The sequence below is a fragment of the Emys orbicularis genome, chromosome 12, assembly GCF_028017835.1.
Source record: "Emys orbicularis isolate rEmyOrb1 chromosome 12, rEmyOrb1.hap1, whole genome shotgun sequence".
NCBI lineage: Eukaryota > Metazoa > Chordata > Testudines > Emydidae > Emys > Emys orbicularis.
Genome location: NC_088694.1, coordinates 31,223,911 through 31,251,385, shown reverse-complemented (window position 1 = coordinate 31,251,385; position 27,475 = coordinate 31,223,911). Strand labels below are relative to the sequence as shown.

Genomic DNA, 27,475 nt, shown 5'->3' with positions numbered 1-27,475 from the left:
GAATGTCAGAATACACCTTGTTCGTATGGCAGGACGTACTGTGTTGCTCTCTGGCAGCAGCCTCTCTGCTCTGTGTCTCTGATTTTGGACCGTCATTCACAATGAATGCAATCACTGCCCCTTTTCTGCCAGTTCAGATTAATCTTCGCTGTCATTGGGAAAGCTTACAATGGTGCCCCTTGCACAGCTGAGTAAAGCCTGCAACATCTCGTAAGTTATTTTCAAGCAGTCCATTCTTGTCTGCTTCTGCTTTGGGGTATGTGTGGCATGTCTTCCTTCAAGCAAAGAGTATTAATGAGACTCCACTTCAGGGTAACTTTTGTATAATTCTGAGTACATCTGACTCTGAGTACATCTAGAGTCTCATGGCCCAGGAGGATCTTTTGCCACACTGCATTCTCAGGCCTATCTTTCAACATGAACTCTTGCATTCTGACTCAGAAGCAGCAACTTGTCTGCTGGCTAGCCAAGATTCTTGTGCTTTGGGGGTCCTGTGTCAGTTAGTGCAGGAACTCAATGGACTGAGTTGCATTCCAGCTGGCTAGAAATTTCCATCTCTGATAAGAGATGGATGATATTAAGATCTGCTGCTTCATAATATGCATCCAAAAGACTTGCCTTCCTTTCTTCCTTTTATGAAGTCTTGGAGTAAAGGAGAAGTGATCTGTTCTAGATTCAGGCACTTGCTTTGTGGGGAAAGTCAGTTTTTTGTGTGTCTCATTCTCTAGAATTAGATCACATGGCAGGTCCCCACTCCAGGGACTGTTCCTTCATTTGTCTGATGTCCAGTTTGTCTTTGTGTCAGCAGAGCTGCCCATTAGCTGCTGGTGGCTAATTACCTGATCAACAATAGATATTAATTTCTCCTCTGTATGCTGTAACTGCTTCAGTAATTTTAAATTCAGTGAGGAATTCTGTATGACTTTTTATGCAACATGCTGGGCAGCAGATTGGAAACTCCAGATGGGTGATGCATTGGATTTCAGTAATTGTTTGGCTTGCTATCTTGGCTGCCTTAGAACAAATGCTTCCCCTCAATTGTGTAATGTCAGCTGCTAACGAGTTTTTCTTGGGCATTTGGGAAACCTTGAAAGGATATCCCCTGAGTGCTACAGTCATGGCTGAGTCTATTTTCTTAATAGAGCTTTGCTCTGCTGACTTCTCCAGACCATGTGTCAAGTAAAATGTAATGATGTTAACCCAGCCCTCTCGACAATTTATCTTTTAAGACTAAATTTCTTTAGTGCATGTGGGATGATATCCCTTGTGTCCAGTTAAATGACAGAGAGATTTGATTGCCTCTTGTAGTATGTCTACACTGTGATGATAAATCTACGACACCAAGTCTCAGAGCCCGGGTCAGCAGGGTTGGGTTGTGTGGCTATAAAATTGCAGTGTAGACAGTGAAAGACACACTCTCAGGGCATCCGTTGCCTCAGGGAATCTCATGTTGCCTCGGGGAATCTCATGTTTCCCACAAGTGCAGCTTCTGTGTGGAATTAAAATCTAGAGCCAGAGAAAATAGGGAGATCAAACTTCAACTACATATGATGGGGAGCTTGCTGTGCCCAGCCTCTGATCCATGCAAGCGGGACTCGTCCTTCCAGTATGCCAGTCTCAGAATAAGTTGGCTGCCTCTGAGCCTCACTCCTTGAGGGCAACTAAGAGGATGAACCAAGATTCTTCTCATAAGTTATCTGAAGACCGTGCATAGAGTTCTCCAGGTAGGGAATCTGCCTCAAAGAAGTCGCAGTTGCTGATGACTCCAGCCACTTCGGCACTCGTCAGTCTCCGACCCAATACCTACGAGGCTGCTTGTTCCTCAGGTACCAGGGCACTGTTAAGCTTAAAGACTTAAAACTATCAGGCTCTGATAAGCCATCAGGTGTCTCTGCTCACTCGATACTGAAGATGTCCACTCAGGCCCCATCTGGACTCCCCTCGGAGTGTTTGAGACTCAGTACTGTCAACTCAGCCACCATTACTTCGACTCAGGCTATGAACACTGTATCTACGACACTCTGTATCACAGGAATTTAGTTTTCCCTAAGACCTTGCTGTGTCTGAGACGCCTGGCTCGCTATTGCTCAGCTGTGATCTGGTCTCGGTACCAAAGACCTCTAGATCCCCAAACACCTGTCCAGTACGGACAGTTTTACCTCATGTTTCTTCCAGTGCTCCACCATGTCAGAGTGATTTGGAAGAGGAAGATTTTGATGAAGATCATGCCTTGGTTTCTCAAATATCTGTCCAAGGCTCTCCTCTCCATCCCTAGAGAGCCTTTTTTTCAGAGTCTCTGAGGAAATTAATCTTGCTTGTGAGAAATGTCCACAACCACCATCTTGTTGATATGAGCACTCATACCAATGGATGCCTCCACCCATGCTACATGCGTCACCTCCTTGGCCATACTGAGGCCACCGGGAGTCCCAGTATTGCCAGCAATTCTTTAGCGCCTTGAACATCACCTGATGGAGAGAGACAACTTTCATCACCCTTCCTCTCTAGGAGACCAGAACCTCAGGAAGAAACCACTGAGGAACAGGAAGCTATGGCTGATAAAGAGGTCTCTCCATCAGCCAACAACTCCTCTTCTTCATCCATGGATGAAGCGGTTATGCAACCTCTACCTTCTCTGGCTGATGATTTTAAGCAGTTTCAGGACCTTATCAAGAGAGTTGTGGATTCTTTACAGATCCCTCTTGAGGATGTTAAAGAATCACATCATAAGCTGCTTGACATCTTTCATACAGCTTCATCTGCCTGAATTACCCTGCCTGTTAACCTTTGCAAGGTTCAGGAGGGCTCCATTATCTGGCACACCCGAGCCACAATTCTGCCCATGTGCAAGAGAGGAGATAAGAAATATTATGTCCATTCTAAGGACTCAGAATTTTTATTTTCTCGTACCTTTCCTAACTCCTTGGTGGTCGAGGCAGTTGATAAACATGGAAAGCAGCACCACTCTAAATCTGTGCCCTATATAAAGATCATAAGCACCTTGACCTGTTTAATAGACAGTCATACTCATCAGCTGCTTTACAATTCAGAATCACCAACTACCAGGCATTGATGGCAAAGTACAACCATACAAATTATACCAAGCTGAACTCCTTTATTGAGCATCTATCAGCAGAACATAAAGAGCAATTGTAGACTGCTAGCTGCTCACCAGACCATCTCTGCAGGCCTCTCTTGGTGCTGCTGATACTGCCACTCTGATTTCTGTGATAGTAGTTATGAGGAGGGCCTCCTTGCTTCAGCTCCCGGGATTTCCAAAGGAGGTCCAGAATATGGTCGAAGACCTTTCTTTTGATGGCACTTAACTGTTTGTTGACAGCACAGATGAAACTTTGTACACATTAAAGGACTCCAGGGCCCACTTTTTATTCTCTGGGGATCTATAACCTGCCCGCAGGAGAAAGTCTAGTAAGTCTCAGACAGGGCAGAATTTGCTCAAGCCATGCTCCTTTCTGGCTCCTCTCTGCCCTCAACATATGCCTTACTCCAGGGGATGTGATGTGAGGAGACAGGGTCCAGCTGTGGGAGTTTCCAGAATAGCACTGGGGGACTGCATCTCAGCTCATGATCTGTCCCAAAATATTCAGAGAAGCAGTTTTTACAAGGTAAGTAATTTTTCCCTTCCCGGTAATTGTTTGACGTTTTCCCTCTCTTCCACCTTTCCTTGGGAATTGCATCTAAGGTGTTGAATCTTTGTCATTATTCTGCTACCTGTATATTTCTGCTTTGGAAGTTCCTTGACTGAGGGTACGTCTATACTTACCTCCGGGTCCGGCGGTAAGCAATCTATCTTCTAGGATCGATTTATCGCGTCTTGTCTAGACACGATAAATCAATCCCGGAAGTGCTCGCCGTCGACGCCGGTACTCCTGCTCCGCGAGAGGAGTACGCGGAGTCGACGGGGGAGCCTGCCTGCCGCGTCTGGACCCGCGGTAAGTTCGAACTAAGGTACTTCGACTTCAGCTACGTTATTCACGTAGCTGAAGTTGCGTATCTTAGTTCGAAGTGGGGGGTTAGTGTGGACCAGGCCTGAGATGGAAGTGGGCAGGCTTGTACATTTATAATAGCCTTTGTTAAGGATTCTTTGTCATCTTGCTTCCTGGAAGCTGGAGCCATAACACTTTAGTATAAAGAATTTGTGGTTGGGGAAAGAGGAGAATTGGGGCAAGCAGCATTACCGGTAAGTAACTTTCCCATGTGGGTTCACCCCAAGTAAGCAAGTCCTATGATTACACTGCTCTACAGCCAAAATGCTTCTGAAATAAATGTAGTCAAACTTTACTAATTCTGGGTCACTGAGAATGAAAATGATGCTTAAAATTGTTGATTGGCTCTAGTTTTCAAGATATGCTATTGGGTCAGTATATACGACCCTTTACTTGGGAATGGCGGAGGATAAGTGACTTATAAAGGGAAGGGATCTCAATTTAAACCAGAAATGACTAAAATACATCTTTGACTGGATCTATGAATAAATCTATGACTGGGTTTGGACAGTACTTGCTTTTTAGGCAAAACAATGAATGATGCAATCTGAAGCTGGTATTGCGTCATACATGATATGAATTGCATCATGTTATTCCTAGAAGTCATGGATGATGCAATCATAACGAAGCTTACATCACTCTGCTGAACAAATTGCCCTATATCAGCTCTAGAAATCATACAGTGTCGTGCTCTCTTATTTGTCAGTGTTTGATTTTTGCAAAGGACACATTTCTGTTTAGCCGAAGTGAGCAGAGATGCCTCGTACTTGTGTGAACAGTGCAGATAACTTCTGCTATGTTTGTGGTGAAGTGACTTTTGCATCACAAAAGCGCAGTATAACCACTATGGTTAAGAAAGCCTATTCCCTTTATTTTGGCTGCAAAATTGGAGATCAGGACAAGAGGTGGGCCCCACACATATGCTGCAACACTTGTGCAACAAATCTTTGCCAGTGGTTGAACAGGAAAAGGAAATCTATGCCTTTTGCAGTGCCAATGATTTGGAGAGAGCCAACAGATCATACCAGCAATTGTTACTTCTGCATGGTGCCTCCAGTTGGGAAAGGTGTGTCAAAGAAGAAAAAGTGGACTGTGCATTATCCAAACATTCCATCAGCTATATGCCCAGTACCCCACGGAGAAGGACTGCCGGTTCCTGATGCACCAGAATCATTCTCACTTGAGTCAGACGAGGAAGAGGAAGAGGATGAAACTTCTGGTCCTGAACCATCAATGTCACAGGACCCACATTTTCTCCCATCCTCCTCCTCTGAACCACACCTCATAACACAAGGTGAACTGAATGACCTTGTCAGGGATTTGGAACTACCCAAGAGTAAGGCAGAGCTGTTGGGCTCCAGACTACAGCAGTGGAATCTCCTGGCAGGTGATGTTAGGGTTTCCATGTTTCGTGACCGTCCAAAGGCTCTTGTCCCATTCTTCTTCATGGAAGGTGATCTTGTAGCCTGCAACAACATCGATGGTGTGATGGCAGCCCTCAATATCGTTCACGATCCAGATGAGTGGAGACTGTTCATTGATTCATCGAAGACGAGTCTTAAAGCTGTTTTACTGCATAATGGCAATGTTTTGCCATCAATTCCAGTTGGTCATGCAGTCCATATGAAGGAAACCTATGACAACATGAAACAACTTTTGAGGTGCATAAACTATGACCAACATCAGTGGCAGCTTTGTGGCGATTTGAAGGTTGTTGCTCTCTTGCTTGGTCTGCAGACTGGATACACAAAGTACTGCTGTTTTCTCTGCGAATGGGATAGTCGTGCAAGAGATTCCCACTACATCAAGAAAGATTGGCCACTCCGACAGTCATTGGAGCCTGGGAGGAAAAGTGTTCAGCATCCACCACTTGTTGAATCAAGGAAGCTTTTGTTACCACCCTTACACATCAAGCTGGGTCTGATGAAGAACTTTGTCAAGGCCATTGACAAAACACAAGCAGCTGTCAGCTACCTCCGTGGAAAATTTCCAAGGTTAAGTGAAGCTAAGCTAAAGGAAGGTGTCTTTGTTGGTCCTCAGATTCGTGAACTTCTTCGAGATGATGCATTTGACCATGCACTGCGTGGCAAGGAAAAGACGGCATGGAAAGCCTTCCAGTTAGTGGCAGTAAATTTTCTCGGAAACAACAAGGCCGACAACTACAGGTTGTTGGTGGAAAACCTCCTCAAGGCATACAAAAGCCTTGGTTGCAACATGTCACTAAAGATACATTTTTTGCACTCTCATCTAGATTTTTTTCCACCGAACTGCGGAGCAGTGAGCGACGAGCACGGCGAGCGATTTCACCAGGACATTGCAACAATGGAGAAACGCTATCAGGGCAAATGGAGCCCATCAACGCTTGCAGACTATTGCTGGACAGTGACAAGAGATGCTCCATTTAATGAATACAAGAGATAAGCCAAGAAGCGCTGAGTAGACACTGAATAGGACTAAACTATGTACATAATAGTTTTTTGCCTTTTGTTTCATAATAAATTTTATTTATATAACCCTTTTGCTGATTTTTAAAGTGTTACATAAACAGGACAGGTGAAATATTATCATGTAAAGCAACCATAAACACATGAAAAGACCTAGGTTTACAATTTATGATTAAAACTCTACTATCTACATAATATACATAGACATAAAATGTAAAAACTTAAATATCTTAGAAACAGTAGCCAATCAGTTGTTTTAATTGTCATATTTGAATTCAGCACATCAAAATACATAATAAATAGCACATTTTATCTCTGAAGCAGACGACTTCTCAAAAATTGTAGACCAGTGTTATTGTACTAGGGTAGTCCTGTAATATACTTCATGTACAACATAGTTCAGGAGAAGCACAGCTTGAGCTGGGATGGGTTAATACATTTATTTAAAGATCAAATGTACATTAATATGAACAAAACTAAATGTTATTAGTATTTTGTAGATTTCTTTGTTCATTGTTTTGCATGGTACTTTCAAAACCATAATTTTGGACCTGAATGCCAATTTCCTATGTGTTTAACAAGCTTGCTATGTCATAAAGCTTTTAATCTATTTTTAAAAAAAAGCTAAAAGCTTCTTAACTTTTATATTACAATTTCACCATCTTTAAAGTATTTTATAACTACTGCTGTCCTTTGATTTTCCATTTTATTTCTATTATCTTGCAGCATCTTTTATCCAAATTCTTCTTTCTTATAAATCTTGTAAGTAGGAACCAGTAGCTTTTCCTTAATTGCAGTCATGTTTTTTTCTTTTTTCATAATCCCATATTTTTATTTGTAATGTCATTGTCATTGTCTCTTGTAGCTTTTGCACTTTTACTTGGGAAAGACAAGTAATTTTTTGTGTGTATGTTGTTTGAATGGGGAAGATTGTTGGCAAAAGCAAATTAATCTGCCTGAATCAGTCCCATCATTTATGTACTATAGTCTGTGATCATGTCATGAATTTCAGGACTTTGCACTAACCATGTTTTGTTTTGTTTTTTAACTTTAAGCTTATTTTATACAGACCTAATGTTTGATTTGTATGCATTGTGCATGTAGTGGTTTTTTTTTTTTCCAACTATACTATATTGCTGGATAGCTTATTTAGGACACAAATGGCTCATGGGAAGATGCATAAAGATTTGTGCTTATTTGTCACTTATGCCATAAAAAAATCTTTTAAGGTAACAAACATCAAATAGTTTACACCAAGAATTTAATAAAAAGGAAAACTGAGTAAAGACTTTTGTTAGGAACTTTCTAAAAATTAACCCTCCATACAATTTGGAAATAATGTAACTGGTAAAGCATAATCAGGACTTATGTTAGTATAACTTCAAACTCCTCACCCTTTGCAAATCTGATTTTTTCCCCCCCCCCGCAGTGTCCCAGGCCCTAAATTGTGTCTGTTACTGGTGGAATTCTGATGTGTTCCTACACAAAACCAAACCAGCCTCTATGGTTTTTGAAATAATACTGGCACATGATTGCCTTTCCTGAAAATCACAAGCAATGTGCTGTTCCAGTCTTTGGGGATCCCACAGGGAATTTGCTCTTCTGTTGCCCAGGGAGTACCCAGTACATCCTTCTTGGCTGCCACTCCAGAAGAAATAATGGGGCAAGCAAAGTGACTAGCTTTCTCCATGTTGTGCACATGGCACTAACGTAGGGGCTAGGAATATCTCTAAGAGGAATTCATAAACTACATTCGTTATATCACTTTCAGATATATTCTGCAGGAAAAGAAAACAATGCTAAAGAATGACCAACCCCAGTTAGGTCCATGGGGCCATCCAAAGCCATTTTGGTGTTTTAGAAATGTTTGTAGAGTATTTAAAAACTTTCATTAATACTATGAAGTAGCCACTAGGCAACTGCCCAGTTTCCTGGTAGCTGACACCCAGGACTGGCTAACTTCAAAGATTCCCATGGCAATTACAGGCACTGTGTGATGAAAGTTGCTGTTATAATCTGGTCCCTCCAACACATTCAGACATGTCCCACCTCTCTCACAGCCATCCTTTTCACTCTGAGATGGGTCCTGTCCTCTTCCTGACGTCTGGAAATAGGCAGGGGACTTACTTCAACAGTAGAGGCCAGAGGGATAAGCTGGGCCAGAGTAGCTCTGTGCTCAAGAGGCAGCCAAAAAAATCGGAGTCAGGAAGCATAAAAGTAGTCATCTGCTTTTTTGGGGGGCGGGAGGGGAATGGACCAACTTCAGATAGTGACAAGATAGCTTAGGAGATGGGAAGGGAAATTAGAATGTCTAATTTTCTAAAGGGGAAGAGGAGGCAGGAAGTGAGATGAGGGCTATGGTGGATCTTTTTGTTTGTGCACAACGCAGGGAATTGGACTGATGCGCACCGATGCGCACATACTCAGCATAAGTGTACTCTTCTTCAGTACACAATGCTGAGGGTGAATATACTTATACATAGGGTCTGAAGAATTAATATCACTCCTGTGTTAGGGAAGAAATCAAATACCCTGAAATAGGTTATTAAACAGAGGCAGTGATTCAAATACAGTGAACTGGCAGCTTCATCATAATCCCTAAATTTGACGTGATCTTTGTGTCCTGGATCCCATGAGCCTGTTTTATATGTTGACAAACACAATAAAAACTCTTACTTTTTCTCTTTCCAGCTATAGCAACCCAAGCTAGCATGGAGTTTCGTCGGAAAGGATCACAAATGTCCACAGACACCATGACTTCCAATTCCACATTTGATTCAAGTGAATTTCCTGATAACTATGAAGCAGGAAGAGCAGAGGCATGTGGAACACTATGTAGGATATTTTGTAGCAAGAAGACTGGGGAGGATATACTGCCAGCCTACTTATCCCGGTACTAAAGCATCTTCCAGTTGCTTTCTTGCTATAATTTTGTGGTGAAAATCTAATTTATTTTGAGTAAACAGCATTCAGTTTGCTTCTGAATCTTGTAATGCCAATCAATGGATAATTGTTCAGGTCTTTAAAGATGCTGCATCTAGGAACCTCTGTTTAATCAAGGGGGGATTTCTTGCCCCTTTCATGACCTCAGTCATATCTGGGTTTTCTTGAGGATGCAGAATATGTCCCTTCCTTTTGATGGTCTTATTTGGCTCTTCCATGATAATCTTTTCTCTTATCCACTGTAAGACTGAAATTTTTTTTACTACATAGTGTGACAAAGTTCCTCCTCCATCTTGGTGGGTCTTGCGCTTATTGGCGGATTTTCTTGCCTCAGAGATTCACCATGTGGGTTGGGGAACAGCCCAGAGACCTTCCCCTCTGGAAGAACCCACAGTCCAGGTCAATTGGGAGGTTTGGGGGGAACCCGGGGCCCGCCCTCTACTCCGGGTTCCAGCCCAGGGCCCTGTGGACTGCAGCTGTCTATAGTGCCTCCTGTAACAGCTGCATGACAGCTACAACTCCCTGGGCTACTTCCCCATGGCCTCCTCCAAACACCTTCCTTATTCTCACCACAGGACCTTCCTCCTGGTGTCTGATAACGCTTGTGCACCTCAGTCCTCCAGCAGCACACCCTCTCACTCTCAGCTCCTTGCGCCTCTTGCTCCCAGCTCCTCACACTCGCACTCACACCACAAACTGAAGTGAGCTTCTTTTTAAAACCCAGGTGCCCTGATTAGCCTGCCTTAATTGATTCTAGCAGCTTCTTCTTAATTGGCTCCAGGTGTCCTAATTAGCCTGCCTGCCTTAACTGGTTCTAGCAGGTTCCTGATTACTCCAGTGCAGCCCCTGCTCTGGTCACTCAGGGAACAGAAAACTACTCATCCAGTGACCAGTATATTTGCCCTCTACCAGACTCCTGTACCCCACTGGTCTGGGTCTGTCACAATAGACAAGGCATATTTGTGTATTAGACATTGGAAGATGTTCCTATATGGTCTCCAGTTTTACAAAAATGAAGCCACGTAGGCTTAAATTTGAATATGGAAATTTCATGAGATGTTCTCTTCTAGAACCATTATGATTAGGGCTGTCAAGCAATTAATGGTGCGATTAATTGCGCTGTTAAACAATAATAGAATTCCATTTATTTAAATATTTTAGGATGTTTTCTACATTTCAAATATATTGATTTAGATTACAAGACGGAATACGAAGTGTACAGTGCTCACTTTATATTTAGTTTTGATTACAAATATTTGCACTGTAAAAAACAAAATAAATAGTATTTTTCAATTCACTTAATACAAGTACTGTAGTACAATCTCTTTATCATGAAAGTTTAACTTACAAATGTAGAATTACGTTAAAAAAATAAAACTGCATTCAAAAATAAACCAATGTAAAACTTTAGAGCCTACAAATCCACTCAGTCCTACTTCCTGTTTCGCTCAAACAAACCAATTTATTTACATTTGCAGGAGATAATGCTGCCTGCTTCTTGTTTACAATGTCACCTGAAAGTGAGACCAGGCATTCGTATCACACTGTTGTAGCCAGCATCACAAGCTATTTACATGCCAGATGCTCTAAAGATTAATATGTTCCTTTGTGCATCAATCACCATTCCAGAGGACATGCGTCCATGCTGATGACTGCTTCTGCTCATTAACAATCCAAAGCAGTGTGGACCAACACATACTCATTTTCAGCATCTAACTCAGATAATGAAAAAAGCAGAAAGTTGATTTTGGTTTGGTTCGGGTTCTGTAGTTTCCGCATCGAAGTGTTACTGTTTTAAGACTCCTGAAAGTATGCTCCACTCCTTGTCCCTCTCAGATTTTGGAAGGCACTTCAGAGTCTTAAACCTTGGGTGGAGTGCTGTAGCTATCTTTAGAAATTTCACATTGGTACCTTCTTTGCATTTTTGTAAAATCTGCAGTGAAAGTATTCTTAAATCAAACAAAATGTGCTGGGTCATTATCTGAGACTGCCATAACACGTAATATTATGGGGGAGGGATAGCTCAGTGGTTTGAGCATTGGCCTGCTAAACCCAGGGTTGTGAGTTCAGTCTTTGAAGGGGCCACTTAGGGATATGGGGCAAAATCAGTACTTGGTCCTGCTAGTGAAGGCAGGGGGCTGGACTCGATGACCTTTCAAGGTCCCTTCCAGTTCTAGGAGATGGGATATCTCCATTAATTTATTTATTTATAATTTATTTATTTATTTAATTAATATATGGCAGAATGCGGGTAAAACAGAGCAGGAGACATACTATTCTCCCACAAGGAGTTCAGTCACAAATTTAATTAATGCATTATTTTTTTTAATAAGCATCAGCATGGAAGCATGTCCTCTGGAATGGTGCCCGAAGCATGAAGGGACATACAAATGTTTAGAACAGGAGTACTTGTGGCACCTTAGAGACTAACAAATTTATTAGAGCATAAGCTTTCGTGGGCTACAGCCCACTTCTTCGGATGCATATAGAGTGGAACATATATTGAGGAGATATATATACACACATACAGAGAGCATGAACAGGTGGGAGTTGTCTTACCAACTCTGAGAGGCCAATTAATACTCAAAAACCAGTGGGAGAACACTTTAACCTGTCTGGCCATTCAATGACAGACCTGCGGGTGGCTATCTTACAACAGAAAAACTTCAAAAACAGACTCCAACGAGAGACTGCTGAGCTGGAATTGATATGCAAACTAGATACAATCAACTCAGGATTGAATAAGGACTGGGAATGGCTGAGCCATTACAAACATTGAATCTGTCTCCCCTTGTAAGTATTCTCACACTTCTTATCAAACTGTCTGTACTGAGCTATCTTGATTATCACTTCAAAAGTTTTTTTCTCTTACTTAATTGGCCTCTCAGAGTTGGTAAGACAACTCCCACCTGTTCATGCTCTCTGTATGTGTGTATATATATCTCCTCAATATATGTTCCACTCTATATGCATCCGAAGAAGTGGGCTGTAGCCCACGAAAGCTTATGCTCTAATAAATTTGTTAGTCTCTAAGGTGCCACAAGTACTCCTGTTCTTTTTGCGGATACAGACTAACACGGCTGCTACTCTGAAACCTGTCACAAATGTTTAGCTTATCTAGCACGTAAATACCTTGCAATGCCTGTTCTCACTTTCAGGTGACATTGTAAATAAGAAGCGGGCAACATTATCTCCCGTAAATGTAAATAAACTTGTTTGTCTTAGTGAAGAAATAGGACTGAGTGGACTTGTAGGCTTTAAAGTTTTACTTTTTTTGTTTTTGAGTGCAGTTATGTACCAAAAAAAATCTACATTTGTAAGTTGCACTTTCATGATAAAAAGATAGCACTACGGTACTTGTGTGAGGTGAACTGAAAAATACTATTTCTTTTGTTTATCATTTTTATAGTGCAAATATTTGTAATCAAAAATAATATAAAGTGAGCACTGTACATTTTGTATTCTGTGGAAGATTCATGCAGCCATCAGGTGGGAGGGAAAAATTTTTAAAAGCAGGAATGGCAAAATGAAAACCTTTGCATGAGGACTCAGTAGAAAATATCGCAGGCTGGATAAAAGTAGTCATTTAAACCAAATTAGATTTTTTTATACTACGTTTTATTTGCATGTTACTTGTTCTTTACTTTCCATTTTATATTGCTAAATTGAATGCTTTGTACTTTTTTCTTTATTTTTCTAAATGTTAGTAGAAACAAATATGTAAAAATCTGAAATTCTACTAAGAAATTTCACACTTTTATTTACCTGTGCTGAAAAAGACTAGACTGGGGCCTTGTTAGCATCCTTACTGTGTGAACAACACAAATTCAAACAAAATTGGTAAGACTCTAACCTGTGCTATATTTGTGACCAACATCTCCTTCCAATATATGAACTTTCCACAAATCAAAGCTGAAATGCTTTGATCTGGGTATATTACTCCATCAGGGTTTGCAGTCTGAAGTCAATGGGATATGTGCTCCTAAGTCATTTAGGAGCATTTAAAAATGCTACCTTTAGGTGCATATGGATTCAGGAGCATAACTGTAGGCTCCTGGTTATTGAAACATTTTGGTCTGTATTTTAATTTAAAAGGTTAAAAATAGTTATTGACTAATGACCAGTCTAGTTGCTAATGCAAAGGCTCTTTTTGTACAAACCATTTAATCCTGTCTTTCTCTTTCAGATTTTACATGCTTTTAATTCAGGGTTTGCAGATAGCAGATTTCATTTGCCACCCAGTGCTGGCCAGCATTATTCTAAACTCTCCTCCGTTGTTCTGCTGCGACCTGAAAGGGATTGATGTTGTGGTTCCTTACTTCATTTCTGCCCTTGAAACGATTTTACCGGACAGGTAAAATACTTTTTTTCATGTAGATGTCAAAAGAAGAATTGTGACATGTTACTTGTGAATAGTTTTCATTAGTGCATTCTAAACTGTACGCTGAGGGTCACTGACCCAGTAAATCTAGGTTAAACAGCAACATTAGTGCTTGGTAATAACTCTGGCTTTATAACGATAACCATAGTGCACACAGGCTCTTGCATTTCCTTACCTTTAACGAGGCTTGGTGGATTTGATTTTTTTATATATATAATTTTGATGGATAATATCACTATGTATTTTAAAGCATTTTTTATTTTTAATGATTTAAGTTTTCACATTTCTGGGAAATTATGGGTGGCTCAGCCAGTAAGGGAGTCGGACAATAATTATTTAATTACACTATATGTTGAGATTCAAAATGTTAAAGCTTTATAAAAGTTAAAACCCAAATTGCCAACATCACATGTCAAAATATACAAAGTAAATATCCTTAAATCAACTTTAATAAGTTCTCAAACAGGAAAAATAGTAAGAAAAATACTATCTGTTCATTTTGATTAATATTGCTGGAAATATTTATTGTCTGTTTGTGTGTGCACAGTGAAATCGACCTTTACCAATTAAAAACCGAATCCTTCCAAACCTAGCTTTAACTAATTGTTATTGGGGTTTTGACCCAATAATGGCATGTTACCTTTCCAAGGAACATAATGTTCTTGTCTCTGGGGTGCCCATGAGAATCCAGCAAACCTCTGCTTGGGAGCATGTGTAATTCTGTGGGCAAGTTTAATGATAGAAAAGTAAGGGAGGTGTCATTTTGATTAATAAAAATCTACTGAATCATAATTTCAATCACAGAGTCATAATATCTTTGTGGGGGGAGGAAGCTGCTCCTCCTCCCAGCTCCAGGTGCTATGGTTGGTGGACATTTTGATAACGCAGTATTGTTGGAAATAGGTTGAGTTGGGTATCATTTGAAAGCCCTTTCTCCTACTAACACAATGGTACTGAACGTGACAAACCTAAAACAATTATGTAGATATGTATTCAAGAACATGTTTAAAAATCAACTTTTACATTTATTCTTTAACACAGACATGCAGTCCTCACAAAGTTAAATTGTGGTCCTCAATTGACAAGGCTGTGTTATCAGGCAGTGCTCAGAACATGATCCCTGATTAATTTTTTGAATGTTACAGATGACTATAAATGGAAGGAGCACTTCACATTGATTTGCCATCACCCATCATGGGCAAAAAAAGTGATTCGGTCATATTGATTATCAGCTTGCTTTATTATACCAAAAGAGTTGTAATGAGGCTCTGGTTAAGATGTCAGCATCCAGCCAGAAATTACTTGAATCCATCCATAACTGGTATGCACATAATTACATAACATACATTACATAACACAATGAATTATAATCAAAATAACTTATTACAAAATCCTTGTTTTTTACTTTGGTCTTGATAATTTTCAGGCATCAATGGGGAGAGAGAGAGTACTGACTAGTAGCTGAATCTTTGGAAAATACCACGATAGGGGAGTTGGTTAAGCTCAGTGGCACCGTACTATAAGAAGCGCACTCATAAACTGAATTTGGTAAGGTTGGAGAGAAAGTACACCAAGAAAAAGTTGAAGATGTTGGGACAACTGCCAGCTGTTGGCAAGACTCACCTTATATTAGGTCCCAGGGCATGCATTGCAAAAAGAACACCTGCTTCTTCTGTTGTATAGAAGCACACACCCGAACACTTGTTGCCCTTTAAAAGTGATACCTAGATGTCGTCTTTGAAAAACAGATGGATGTGTTTGAAGTCCTTTTCCAAGGGGCACAGGACTTGCAAGACCGGTTCCACGCATCCAGTGTAAATTCTGCTCTTAATGACCTATTGCCACATGATGAGGAGCTGCAATACTGCAGAATGGATCAAGCAATTCAATGAAGTTGAATCAGCCAATTTTTGAGATAGTGCAGCGATATATGAATATGATTGAGTCTTTGCTGCCCTTTATTTGATCTGTCAGGACTGCTAATTGGAATTTGCACCTTGCAGCACTGGAAGATTTCAAAATATTTTTTTGCCAACTATTCTGCAATGGTTGCCTGGGGCCTCGCTGAAATAAGAGGTGTAGAAAAGTCTGACCCTGACACCGGGGAGGAATTTTGAAAAGGAAATTGGGTTGTTAAAAGCTCCCTTTTGTATGCTTGATTCAAACAAAGCCATAAAATGTGGAAACGTGGAAAACAGAGCATTAAACGTTTTTTGGGAAGAAAGGGGAGTTGTGGGCATAACACTGCTTCCAAATGCCCTTTCCCAGTTTTTCCTGGCAACCTCAGAACTACATCACTTACTGTTTCACTCAAAATCTGGGGTTGGGGTGCATTCCCCAGAAATAACCAAGCACCAGCTAGACTCATTAGGTGCTGTTAAATGCCAAAAAGGGGCAATTTTAAAGCTACAGTTGAGCTTGCTCAGACTGGCAACCCATTCACGTATGACGGACAGGAGCTCATTAATATTTTGATGAAAGCAGTCTTCAGTGATGAGATAGCTAAAGATGTCAGTTGAATGGATACTTTGGGTCATGGTTTGTATGAAGCCTTCAAAACCCAAAGAATTATCGTGGGCTACAATCAAGAAAAACAGACTAAAGTTGTGCTCGAATGCAAAGAAGAAAATCAGAGTGAAGGTGGCAGGGACTATTACAGAGCTAACCGCAGACAGGTCATTGTTTTGCTAGTCTCCTGGTCGTGTCTAGATCTCAATGTGATGTTAATATGTGAGAGACTTTGGGAAAGTATGAGTTCTCCGTGGTACCACAATTAGTGTTAGAATCTGATGGAACAAGATATGTGCCAGGTGAAAAGCAAAATAATGCACATCTTGCATAGTCTTCCTAAGCAAACAACTACTGACAATGTGACCGGTACCTTATGCTAGCAGAGGCCTTTGAGCGTAGCAGTCATACATGGTATGGCTGAGATGCAAGCTCTTGACAAACCAGAAACTCTTAACACCTGCCAAGGTTTGGCTGAACACTTCATTATGAAGCTAGAGAGAAAATACTGGACCTACGACAAAGTCCACCTCATATTTGACATGTATGCAGAGGAATCAATTAAAAATATTACCAGAAAGAAGAGACTTTATGGCATTGCACCTGTCCAATACAAAATCATTGACTCCACAAACTGCCTCATACTTCATGAAGGACGAATTAATCTCATACCTTGCAGGAAAAGCACTCCTGCATACCAAGAATTGCTTGAAGAATTTTGTCATCACGTGTCATCGTAAAGCTGCTGCCTCACACTGTTCAGTAGAGTTTCTTCATAGTTCCTGTAGGAGGGTGTAATGGTCCCTCACTCTCCCGCTTGGAGGGAGGCAACTCAGGCTGGTCCTGTCTGGCCAGGACCAGAGCCTGTGAGACCGCCAAGAGCCCACAATACGGCTGGGCGATGAATAGTCCCTGTCAGGCTTTAGCCTGGGTTTGGGTAGCTCAAGCAGTCAACCCTTAAACAGAGCCTATCAGGACTGGCTTTGACCTGGGCAGAGCTCAGGCAGCCAGCAAACAAACAGACTACAGGTGAGCTGGGCCTGGGCTTGAGTAGGCTTAGGGTGCCAGCAAGCAAAACAGTCTTTCAGGGCTACTGGTAAGGGAAGCTCCTCTTCAGACCTAGAACCTCCTGGCACAGTGGAGGGGGGAATCAGCCACCCCAGGGTGGGTTGGCAGGGGGACACAGGCCCACCCTACTCCACCACATCCCAGCCCAGGGCTCTGGCAGGGGCAGGATTGGCTGCATCGGCGGAGATCCAGCTGCAACACGCTGACTGAGCCACATTGGGCTCTGCAGCCGGGCTGCTCCGTGGCTGCCCCTGGGCTACTTCCTGCCTCCCCGGGGTTCGGTACCTGTGCTCTCCAGGCCTCTTCCGGTTCCTCGGGGTATACGGTGGCAGGCACTCCGGGCCAGTCCTCGTCCGCATCTGGGGATTGGGAACAGCCAGGCGTAGATTCCTCCCGGGGACGCGGCAGAGCGTCCTTCTCCTCCACAGGCTCCCCTCCAACTGTGCCTCAGGGCTGGCCTTTTATACTTCTGGCCACGCCCTGGTACTTCCAGCGAGGGGGCGGGGTGATCTAGGCTCCGCCCTCCAAGGGGAGTGTAATGGTCCCTCGCTCTCCTGCTCGGAGGGAGGCCACTTGGCCTCACTACAGAGGGTGACACTAAATTATCTTGTGTGCCACCAATGTCACAGAGAGGTGCTATTAAACTCTGGATTTTTGCACAGGACACAGGTGTTCTAGTGCTTTCTATGAGACTTTTGCCAAGCCTTCCTCAACATTGTTTTAAGCCTGATGCTGGGGAACAGAATCACTGTATATCCCTCAGAGATATACTCCTATTGGTCAGACCATTAAAAGCTGCCGCACTGCCAGGTTTCTGCACCCTTTCAAGATGTGAAACTACTGGAAGATTGACTGGCAAAATCAAAATATCTTACTGGAAGGCATTTGATTCAGCCTCCAAAGACACGCTCTCACTCTGAAGGTGCATAGGATGGCTGAGACTTTTCCCACTAAGAACATAAGAACGGCCATACTAGGTCAGACCAATGATCCATCTAGCCTGGTATCCTGTCTTATGACATTGGCCAATGCCAGGTGCTCTAGAAGGAATGAACAGAACAGGAAATCAAGTGTTCTCCACTTCCAGCTTCAGGCAATCAGAGGCTAGGGATACCCAGAGCATGGAGTTGCATCCCTGACCACCTTGGTTAATAGCTAGGGCCCTACCAAATTCAGTGTCCATTTTGGTCAATTTCACGGTCATAGGATTTTAAAAATTGTAAATGTCATGATTTCAGCTATTTAAATCTGAACTTTCACGGTGTTGTAATTGCAGAGATCCTGACCCAAAAAGGAGTTGTTGGAGGTTCGCAAGGTTATTGTAAGGGACGTTGTGGTACTGTTACCCTTACTTCTGCGCTGCTGCTGGCAGTAGCGCTGCCTTCAGAGCTGGGCAGCTGGAGAGTGGTGGCTGCTGTCCGGGAGCCCAGCTGTGAAGGCAGAGCTGCCGCCAGCAGCAGCACAGAAGTAAAGATGGCATGGTATGGTACTTCCAGACTTACTTCTATGCTGCTGCCTGCAGAGCTGGGTCCTTAGTCAGCAGTCACCACTCTCTGGCCACCCAGCTCTGAAGACAGCAGCGCAGAAGTAAGGGTGACGTGACATGGTATGGTATTGCCACCCTTACTTCTGCACTGGTGCTGGTGGGGTGCTGCCTTCAGAGCTGGATGTCCGGCCAACAGCTGCCACTCTCCAGCCACCCAGCTCTGAAGGCAGCGCAGAAGTAAGGGTGGCAATACCGCACCCCCCCCTAAAATAACTTTGCAACCTCTCTGCAACTCCCTATGGGTCAGGACCCCCAATTTGAGAAACGCTGGTCTTGCCTGTGAAATCTGTATAGTATAGGGTAAAAGCACACAAAAGACCAGATTTCATGGCGGGGAGACCAGATTTCACGGTCCGTGACATGTTTTCATAGCCGTGAATTTGGTAGGGCCCTATTAATAGCCACTGATGGCTCTATCCTCTATGAACATATCTAGTTCTTTTTTGAACCCCATGATTGTTTTGCCCTTCACAATATCCCCTGGCAAAGAGTTCCACAGGTTTACTGTGTGTTATGTGAAGAAGTACTTCCTTTTGTTTGTTTTAAACCTGCTGCCTATTAATTTCATTGGGTGACCCCTGGTTCTTGTGTTATGTGAAAGAGTAAATAACATTTCCTTATTCATGTTCTCTACACCAATCACAATTTTATAGACCTCTATCATATCTCCCCTTAGTTGTCTCTTTTCCAAGCTGAACAGTCAGTCTTTTTAATCTCTCCTCATACAAAAGCTGCTCCATACCCTTAATCATTGTTGTCCTTCTCTGTACCTTTTCCAATTCTAATGTATCTTTTGTGAGATGGGATGACCAGAATTGCATGAAGTATTCAGATGTGGGCATATCATGTATTTATATAGTGGCATTATGATATTTTCTGTCTTATTATCTATCTATTTCCTAATGGTTCCTGACATTCTGTTTACTTTTTTGACTGCCACTGCAGAGTGAGTGGATGTTTTCAGAGAACTAGCCACAATGCCTCTGAGATCTTTTTCTTGATTGGTAAAAGCTAAGTTAGACCCCATCATTTTGTATGTAGAGTTGGGATTATGTTTTCCAATATGTATAACTTTGCATTTATTAATATTGAATTTCATCTGCCGTTTTGTTGCCCAGTCACTCAGTTTTGTGAGATCCCTTTGTAACTCTTTTCAGTCTGTTTTGGACTTAACTAATAAAACTAGTGAGGTAACAAATGCACTAGAGGCGTTCGTATGCCGAGTTTACCATTTGAAGATCAGTATTTGCAGAGCTACATTGGTGGATGATTTTCCAAGAAGCAGACAAACAGAGGAAAAATTGCCACCAACAAAGAGTGCATTTATACCTGCCATGAAGAGGGCAAATTATCAAACGACGGAATGTCTCTGGGCTGATCGAGTGCATCCAAATCTACCCTTCGCTATGAGGCATGGATGGGTCTTGGTGGATGGACTGATCACACCAGTCACATGTGAAATGCTATATGCTCCCATACCAATCCTTCAGCTAATGAAATGCTTGTGTGCAAAGATGAGGTGCTCACCACCCTGTAAATGTTTGACCAGCAGCTTGCTTTGTATGGAGCTGTGCGAGTGGGGCACGGATGAGGATCAGTGTGATAACGTGTCCATCAGTGGTGCCCTGGATAGAGACGATACTGACTATGAACTTGATGAATAAATGTTTTCAGTCCTACATGTCAAGGATAACTTCCCTGAGATGACCAACGATCAATGCCTTTTTTTATGTAAGCAATGCATCTCTCTGTTAAAGTATTATTTAAAAATCGTTGATTTTTTTTTTTAATTCTCAAATATATATCTACATAATTGTTACTGTTAACAATTAAAATTACATTTTAAGAGGCAATGTACATAAACTGCGTTGCTTATATACTTGTCTCTTTAAAAACAAAACATGCAGCAAAAAGGAGAGATGAAGAAATGGAAAAGCCCAGCTTAGCTCCAAATGCACTTCTAACCTATTTATTTTTAAAGATTTGATGCACAGTGGAATTTTTCTTCTATTTTACATTTGTATTATTCCTGTGAATTAATTTCTTAATTTTGAGAATAATGCTGCCACTTAGGGTTTTTTGTTTTGGTATATAAAAAATAAACTTGATTTGAATATGGTAAAGAACAGAGCACAGCTCCTTACATCCTAACACTTTACTTGAGCCTTATGTCCAGGAGTCTATATGTCTATGACATGTTGACAAATAGTTAATAAGCTTTCATTTTATTCAGTGCAGGCTTTCTACACTATATTTCTTAGATATTAATTAATATCGATGTTATCCTGAAGTCATGTAAAAGAACTACACCACTACCTCGATATAACGCGACCCGATATAACGCGGTAAAGCAGTGCTCCGGGGGGGCGGGGCTGCGCACTCCGGTGGATCAAAGCAAGTTCGATATAACGCGGTTTCACCTAGAACGCAGTAAGGTTTGGCTCCCGAGGACAGCGTTCTATCGAGGTAGAGGTGTATTATGTAAATCTATCCCTTGTGAAATTTTGAGCTGCTGTTCCTTTTGGCCTGGAAAAGGTCTTAACTCTGAACAGGAGAATTTACCTGGTATTCGCTACTGAAAAAAGTTAATCTAAAGATATTTTCCTAGGCAACTTCTATCTGGTGCAGTGTGCATGTGAACAGCTACCTTAACGTCCTTGATAGTACTGTTGGTTTCACAAGTAATAAGTGTAGTCGTTTGTGACAGTGCCGTTCCTGTTTTCAGGGTGCTCTATCTCTGAATGATACCTGATACATCAGTTCACTTGCCTAAATACCCATGGTGTAATCCTGGCCTTGTTGAAGTCAATGGTAAAACCTCCATTGACTTCAGTGGGGCCAAGATTTCAACCCATGTGTGCGAACTGAACCACGACAAGGATAGGGGCAAGTCGTACATGTTTAGACCTATTGTGCAGCAGAGCTCATAGTGGAGCTCAGAGCAATCATACTGCTCTGTATGTAAGAGAGCAGTATGATTGCTCAGAGCTCCAGTATGAAACTGGAGAAAAGCCTGTTGAGAATCTTTGGGTTAAGTTTAGCGGCAAGAGCAACAAGGGTGATGTCGTGGTGGGCATCTGCTATAGACTACCAGACTAGGAGGATGAGGTAGATGAGGCTTTCTTCGGACAACTAACAGAAGTTTCCAGATCACAGGCCCTGGTTCTCATGGGGACTTCAATCACCCTGACAGCTGCTGGGAGAGCAATACAGCAGTGCACAGACAATCCAGGAAGTTTTTGGAGAGTGCTGGGGACAACTTCCTGGTGCAAGTGCTGGAGGAACCAACTAGGGGCCATGCTCCTCTTGGCCTCCTGCTCACAAACTGGGAAGAATTGGTAGGGGAAGTAGAAGTGGGTGGCAACCTGGGCAGCAGTGATCATGAGATGGTCGAGTTCAGGATCCTGACAAAAGGAAGAAAAAAGAGCAGCAGAATACAGACCCTGGACTTCAGAAAAGCAGCCTTTGACTCTCTCAGGGAACGGATGGGCAGGATCCCCTGGGAGGCTAATATGAGGGGGAAAGGAGTCCAGGAGAGCTGGCTGTATTTTAAAGAAGCCTTATTGAGGGCGCAGGAACAAACCATCCTGATGTGCAGAAAAAATAGCAAATATGGCAGGCAACCAGCTTGGCTTAACAAATCTTCGGTGAGATTAAACACAAAAAGGAAGCTTACGAGAAGTGGAAACTTGGACAGATGACTAGGGAGGAGTATAAAAATATTGCTCGAGTATGCAGGGGTGTAATCAGGAAGGCCAAGGCACAATTGGAGTTGCAGCTAGCAAGGGATGTGAAGGGTAACAAGAAGGGTTTCTACGGGTATGTTAGCAACAAGAAGAAGGTCAGGGAAAGTGTGGGACCCTTACTGAATTGGGGGGGGGGGGGGGAACCTAGTGACAGATGATGTGGAAAAAGCTGAAGTATTCAATGCTTTTTTGCCTCAGTCTTCACAGACAAGGTCAACTCCCAGACTGGGCAGCGCAGTATGGGGAGGAGGTGAGTAGCCTTCAGTGGTGAAAGAACAGGTTAAGGATTATTTAGAAAAGCTGGATATGCACAAGTCCATGGGGCCGGACGCAATGCATCTGAGGGAGTTGGCTGATATGATTGCAGAGCCAATGGCCATTATCTTTGAAAACTTCTGGCAATCGGGGGATGTCTTGGATGACTGGAAAAAGGCAAAAATAGTGCCCATCTTTAAAAAAGGGAAGAAGGAGAATCCGGGGAGCTACAGACCAGTCAGCCTCACCTCAGTCCTGGAAAAATCAAGGAGCAGGTCCTCAAGGAATCCATTTTGAAGCACTTGGAGGAGAGGAAGATGATCAGGAACAGTCATCATGGATTCACCAAGGGCAAGTCATGCCTGACCAACCTGATTGCCTTCTATGATGAGATAACTGGCTCTGTGGATATGAGGAAAGCGGTGGACATGATATGCCTTGACTTTAGCAAAACTTTTGATACGGTCTCCCACAGTATTCTTGCCAGCAAGTTAAAGAAGTATGGATTGGATGAATAGACTATAAGGTGGATAGAAAGCGGGCTAGATTGTCAGGCCCAATGGGTAGTGATCAACGGCTCAGTGTCTAGCTGGCAGCCAGTGTCAAGCGGAGTGCCCCAGGGGTCGGTCTTGGGGCCGGTCCTGGGGCCGGTTTTGTTCAACATCTTCATTATTGATCTGGATGATGGGATGGATTGCGCCCTCAGCAAGTTCATGGATGACACTAAGCTGGGGGGAGAAGTAGATGCACTGGAGGGTAGGGATAGGGTCCAGAGTAACCTAAACAAATTGGAGGATTGGGCAAAAAGAAATCTGATTAAGTTGTGGCACATGATTTATGAGGTGAGGCTGAGGGAACTGGGCTTATTTAGTCTGCAGAGGAGAAGAGTGAGGGGGGAATTTGATAGCAGCTTTCAACTATGTGAAGGGGGGTTCCAAAGAGGATGGAGCTAGCCTGTTCTCAGTGATGCCAGATGCCAGAACAAAGAGCAATGGTCTCAAGTTGCAGTGTGGGAGGTCTAGGTTGGATATTAAGAAAAACTATTTCACTAGGAGAGTGGTGAAGCACTGAAATGAGTTACCTAGGGAGGTGGTGGAATCTCCATCCTTAAAGGTTTTTAAAGCCCGGTTTGACAAAGCCCTGGGTGGGATGATTTAGTTGGCCCTGCTTTGAGCAGGGAGGTCTCTTCCAACCCTAACCTTCTATGAGAGTATGTGGCACAGGGTAAAGAAGAGAGCACATTTTGCTAAAAAGGAGGTGGCATTTAATGGAAAACGGGGTGAATTTCCTTGCTGTACGTATTGCTCCTAAACTACCATTCAGAAGCACAAGTTATCCCTCCAAAGGGCTAAGTGCACATTCTCAATCATGGGTTCCCTTGTTTTGGTCCAGTTTTTAGCATGGCTTTGACTTTGCCAAAGGGCTTAAACCCCTTTTTACCAAATCTCTATATTTGAAATATAGTGTATATCTGTCTATTTACTCACAGAAGTGTTTATTCCTTCTGGGCAGTTCAGTGTAAGAGGTTAAATGTCAATTGCCCCTCTTTTTTGACTGTATGCGCAATCACATTGGGTTTCAATGTTAGATTAGAGTGGAGGCTAAAGAGCCTTATTCTGACAAGGAAAGTACAGATTAAAACCATGTCACATGCTTCTTTTTTCCTTCAGTTTGATTGAAGAGGTAATTTGTCTGATCTTTGTAAAAAGAGATCCTGTTTCTAGGTCTCATGCAATGGATGCCATACATTATATAGCTAACTTGTTGTGTGTGACTGTATGCCTGTGCACAACTGGTTACCTTAGTTTAAACCAGGGATTGGCAACCTTTGGCACGCGGCCCGCCAGGGTAAGCCACCTGGCGGGCCGGGCCGGTTTGTTTACCTGCCGTGTCCGCGGGTTTGGCCGATTGTAGCTCCTACTGGCTGCGGTTCGCCGCTCCAGGCCAATGGGGGCTGCAGGAAGCGGCGGCCAGCACATCCCTTGGCCTGCGCCGCTTCCCGCAGCCCCCATTGGCCTGGAGCGGTGAACCTCGGCCTGTGGGAGCTGCGATCGGCCGAACCTGCGGACGCAGCAGGTAAACAAACTGGCCCGGCCCGTCAGGTGGCTTACCCTGGCGGGCCGTGTGCCAAAGGTTGCCGATCCCTGGTTTAAAATATAGCGTGTGAATGATTTAGAGGAAATATTTGCTGCTGTATTCCTTGTCTAGCTCTTGGATACCAAAGAGTATACACTCAGCTGCTGGGTTGGCACCTGATAAAATACTTAGAACGTTTTACCAGGACTAAGAGGACTATTGGACTAGTATGAGATGACATGCTATTGAAAATGGTAGGTGTGAAATGGTCACGAGACTGGAAGGGCTTAATGGATGGGTTTCAAACTGCATTTAAAAACCAGCCATGGAAGCATGTGTGTTCTTGTTTGGGGTAGATACGCTTCTTTTGAACTCACTGAAAATGAAATGACGACACTTACCATAGTTCTGTGGAACTTATTAGCTGATTACTGCATTGTATATCAAGCTGTTGTTTCATGTTGCAGTTGGAGGATTCGCCTTGAGGGTCTTTCTGTCTCTAAAGCTTGAATTCTTAAAGCCTAGCACTAAAATGAAGAATCTAAAATCCTAGGTTGTTATGCTGAAGCCAGAGCTACAGATACACCTTTCTGTTAAAAAGAAAATGACATACATGAATTCAAAGTCCGATCATTGATAACACAAAGTAAGGCTTCTAAACCCAAAGTGAAATAGATACTATATTATACCGTGTGCTCTTTGTTAAGCATCTTTTGTGCCTGTAAATTTAATCCATATGGAATTAAATTTAATTCCAAACTCCTGTGAAAAGTTGATTAACTTTCTAATGCTTTTTCTTATTGGCAGAGAGCTCTCAAAGTTTAAAACCTATGTAAACCCTACAGAGCTGAGAAGATCCTCTATCAATATTTTGCTGTCATTGTTGCCTCTCCCTCATCATTTTGGGACCATAAAATCTGAGGTAACGAATTAGCATGATTGATTTCTGTGAGATTATTTTATATACTTTTGTAGATTATTTCTGAAAAATGCTGACAATGTTACATGTGAATTGCAGTACTGACTCAATGGTCCTGCGGTTTGTCCTCTGCACAAAAGGGTACTGGTTTCTTCCAGATTGTTAGGGCTGTTGAAGCAGCAAGCTCAACTCTTATGGGGCTGTAGGGGAAGCGAAAGCAGATGGCACACCTTATATTAGCCAGAAGGAATGCTGGAAAGCAAGAACAGCCTCCATAGAGGTTTCCAAGGGATGTCCTTCCATCTTCAGAGTATGGCCTTGGCTACACTGGTGCTGTACAGCGCTGCAACTTGCTGCGCTCAGGGGTGTGAACCCCCCCCCCCCCGAGCGCAGCGAGTGCAGTGCTGTAAGGCGCCAGTGTAATCAGCGCCTGCAGCGCTGCACGCTCGCTCGCAGCGCTGCAAGCTATTCCCTTCGGAGAGGTGGAGTACTTGCAGCGCTGCGAGAGAGCTGCCGCGGCAGCGCTGTGAATCCCCAAGTGTTGCCAAGGCCTAAGAAATTATGGCAATAGGGATGTACTTGTGGAGAGAGGGAAGAAAAGTGTAGGTTAGGATATTACTGTGCTCAAGTGTGATGTCAGGCCAGTTTATTTTAAGGATATTCAAAGTCTGAATATCTTAAAAATCCACAAGGTTCCTCCATCTTCCGATGGAGTTTGACTTATTCTGCTTTCTTTGTTATGCTGCAATTATACCAAGGCCAATTTTGCTGTCTAGTTAACTGCTCCATTTAGCACTGACTTTCTTGTATCCAGCTCTTCACTTACAGACGAAATAATATGGTACATCACAGATGTTGGTAATGCTGCAGAGTCAAATACTTTCATTTTGGGTTAGTTAAATTACTTAATAGTAAAACTAATCAAATAACGATGCAAGTGCTCTGAGATGATCAAATGCATGTCTATGCTAATTGATATTAAAGGAAATGTATTCTTTCTTCAGGTTGTCCTGGAAGGAAAATTCAGCAATGATGACAGCTCATCATCATATGATAAACCAGTAACCTTCCTATCCTTGAAGTTGAGGCTTGTGAATATACTAATAGGAGCTTTGCAAACTGAAACAGACCCCAACAACACTCAAATGATACTAGGTAATTTGAATGTATTTGTTTATTTTTTGTTTTATGCTGGATTATAAGAAAAATCCTGAACTCGAGGATTGAGTTCTCAATATCATACAACAGAATACTGTGCAAACTACCAGGGATCATGTAGGACTTAAATAATTATGTGCTGCTATGCAAGCGGAAAGAGACAAAGTTCCAGCCTTAAGTTCTTTTGCTTAAGAAATCACTTAGGTTGCACTTTTCACCGTGAAAACATTCCGATAGACAACTAAAATTGTCCCAGTAATGTTTAGTAAGTATTATCCCCATTTTACAGTTGGGGAAATCCTAGATACTGCGTCCGCACAGCTAGTTCATTGGGCCCTCTGAACATGTAGTTATATTTATCTGTCACTACGACTGTTGTAGCACCTAGAGGATAGCGTCAAGATTAGGACCCATTGAACTAGGT

General features: G+C 42.5%; 1 protein-coding gene across 1 annotated transcript in view; it reads left to right on the top strand.

Moving 5' to 3' along the window:
- Positions 1 to 27,475, top strand: part of RALGAPB (Ral GTPase activating protein non-catalytic subunit beta) — a 128,253-nt gene that overhangs the window by 49,148 nt on the left and 51,630 nt on the right. Inside the window, exons 10-13 of the mRNA XM_065414235.1 lie at positions 9,143 to 9,344; positions 13,581 to 13,748; positions 25,782 to 25,896; positions 26,898 to 27,048. Of these exons, the coding sequence (XP_065270307.1) occupies positions 9,143 to 9,344; positions 13,581 to 13,748; positions 25,782 to 25,896; positions 26,898 to 27,048 (636 nt within the window). The remainder of the gene's footprint in view (positions 1 to 9,142; positions 9,345 to 13,580; positions 13,749 to 25,781; positions 25,897 to 26,897; positions 27,049 to 27,475) is intronic.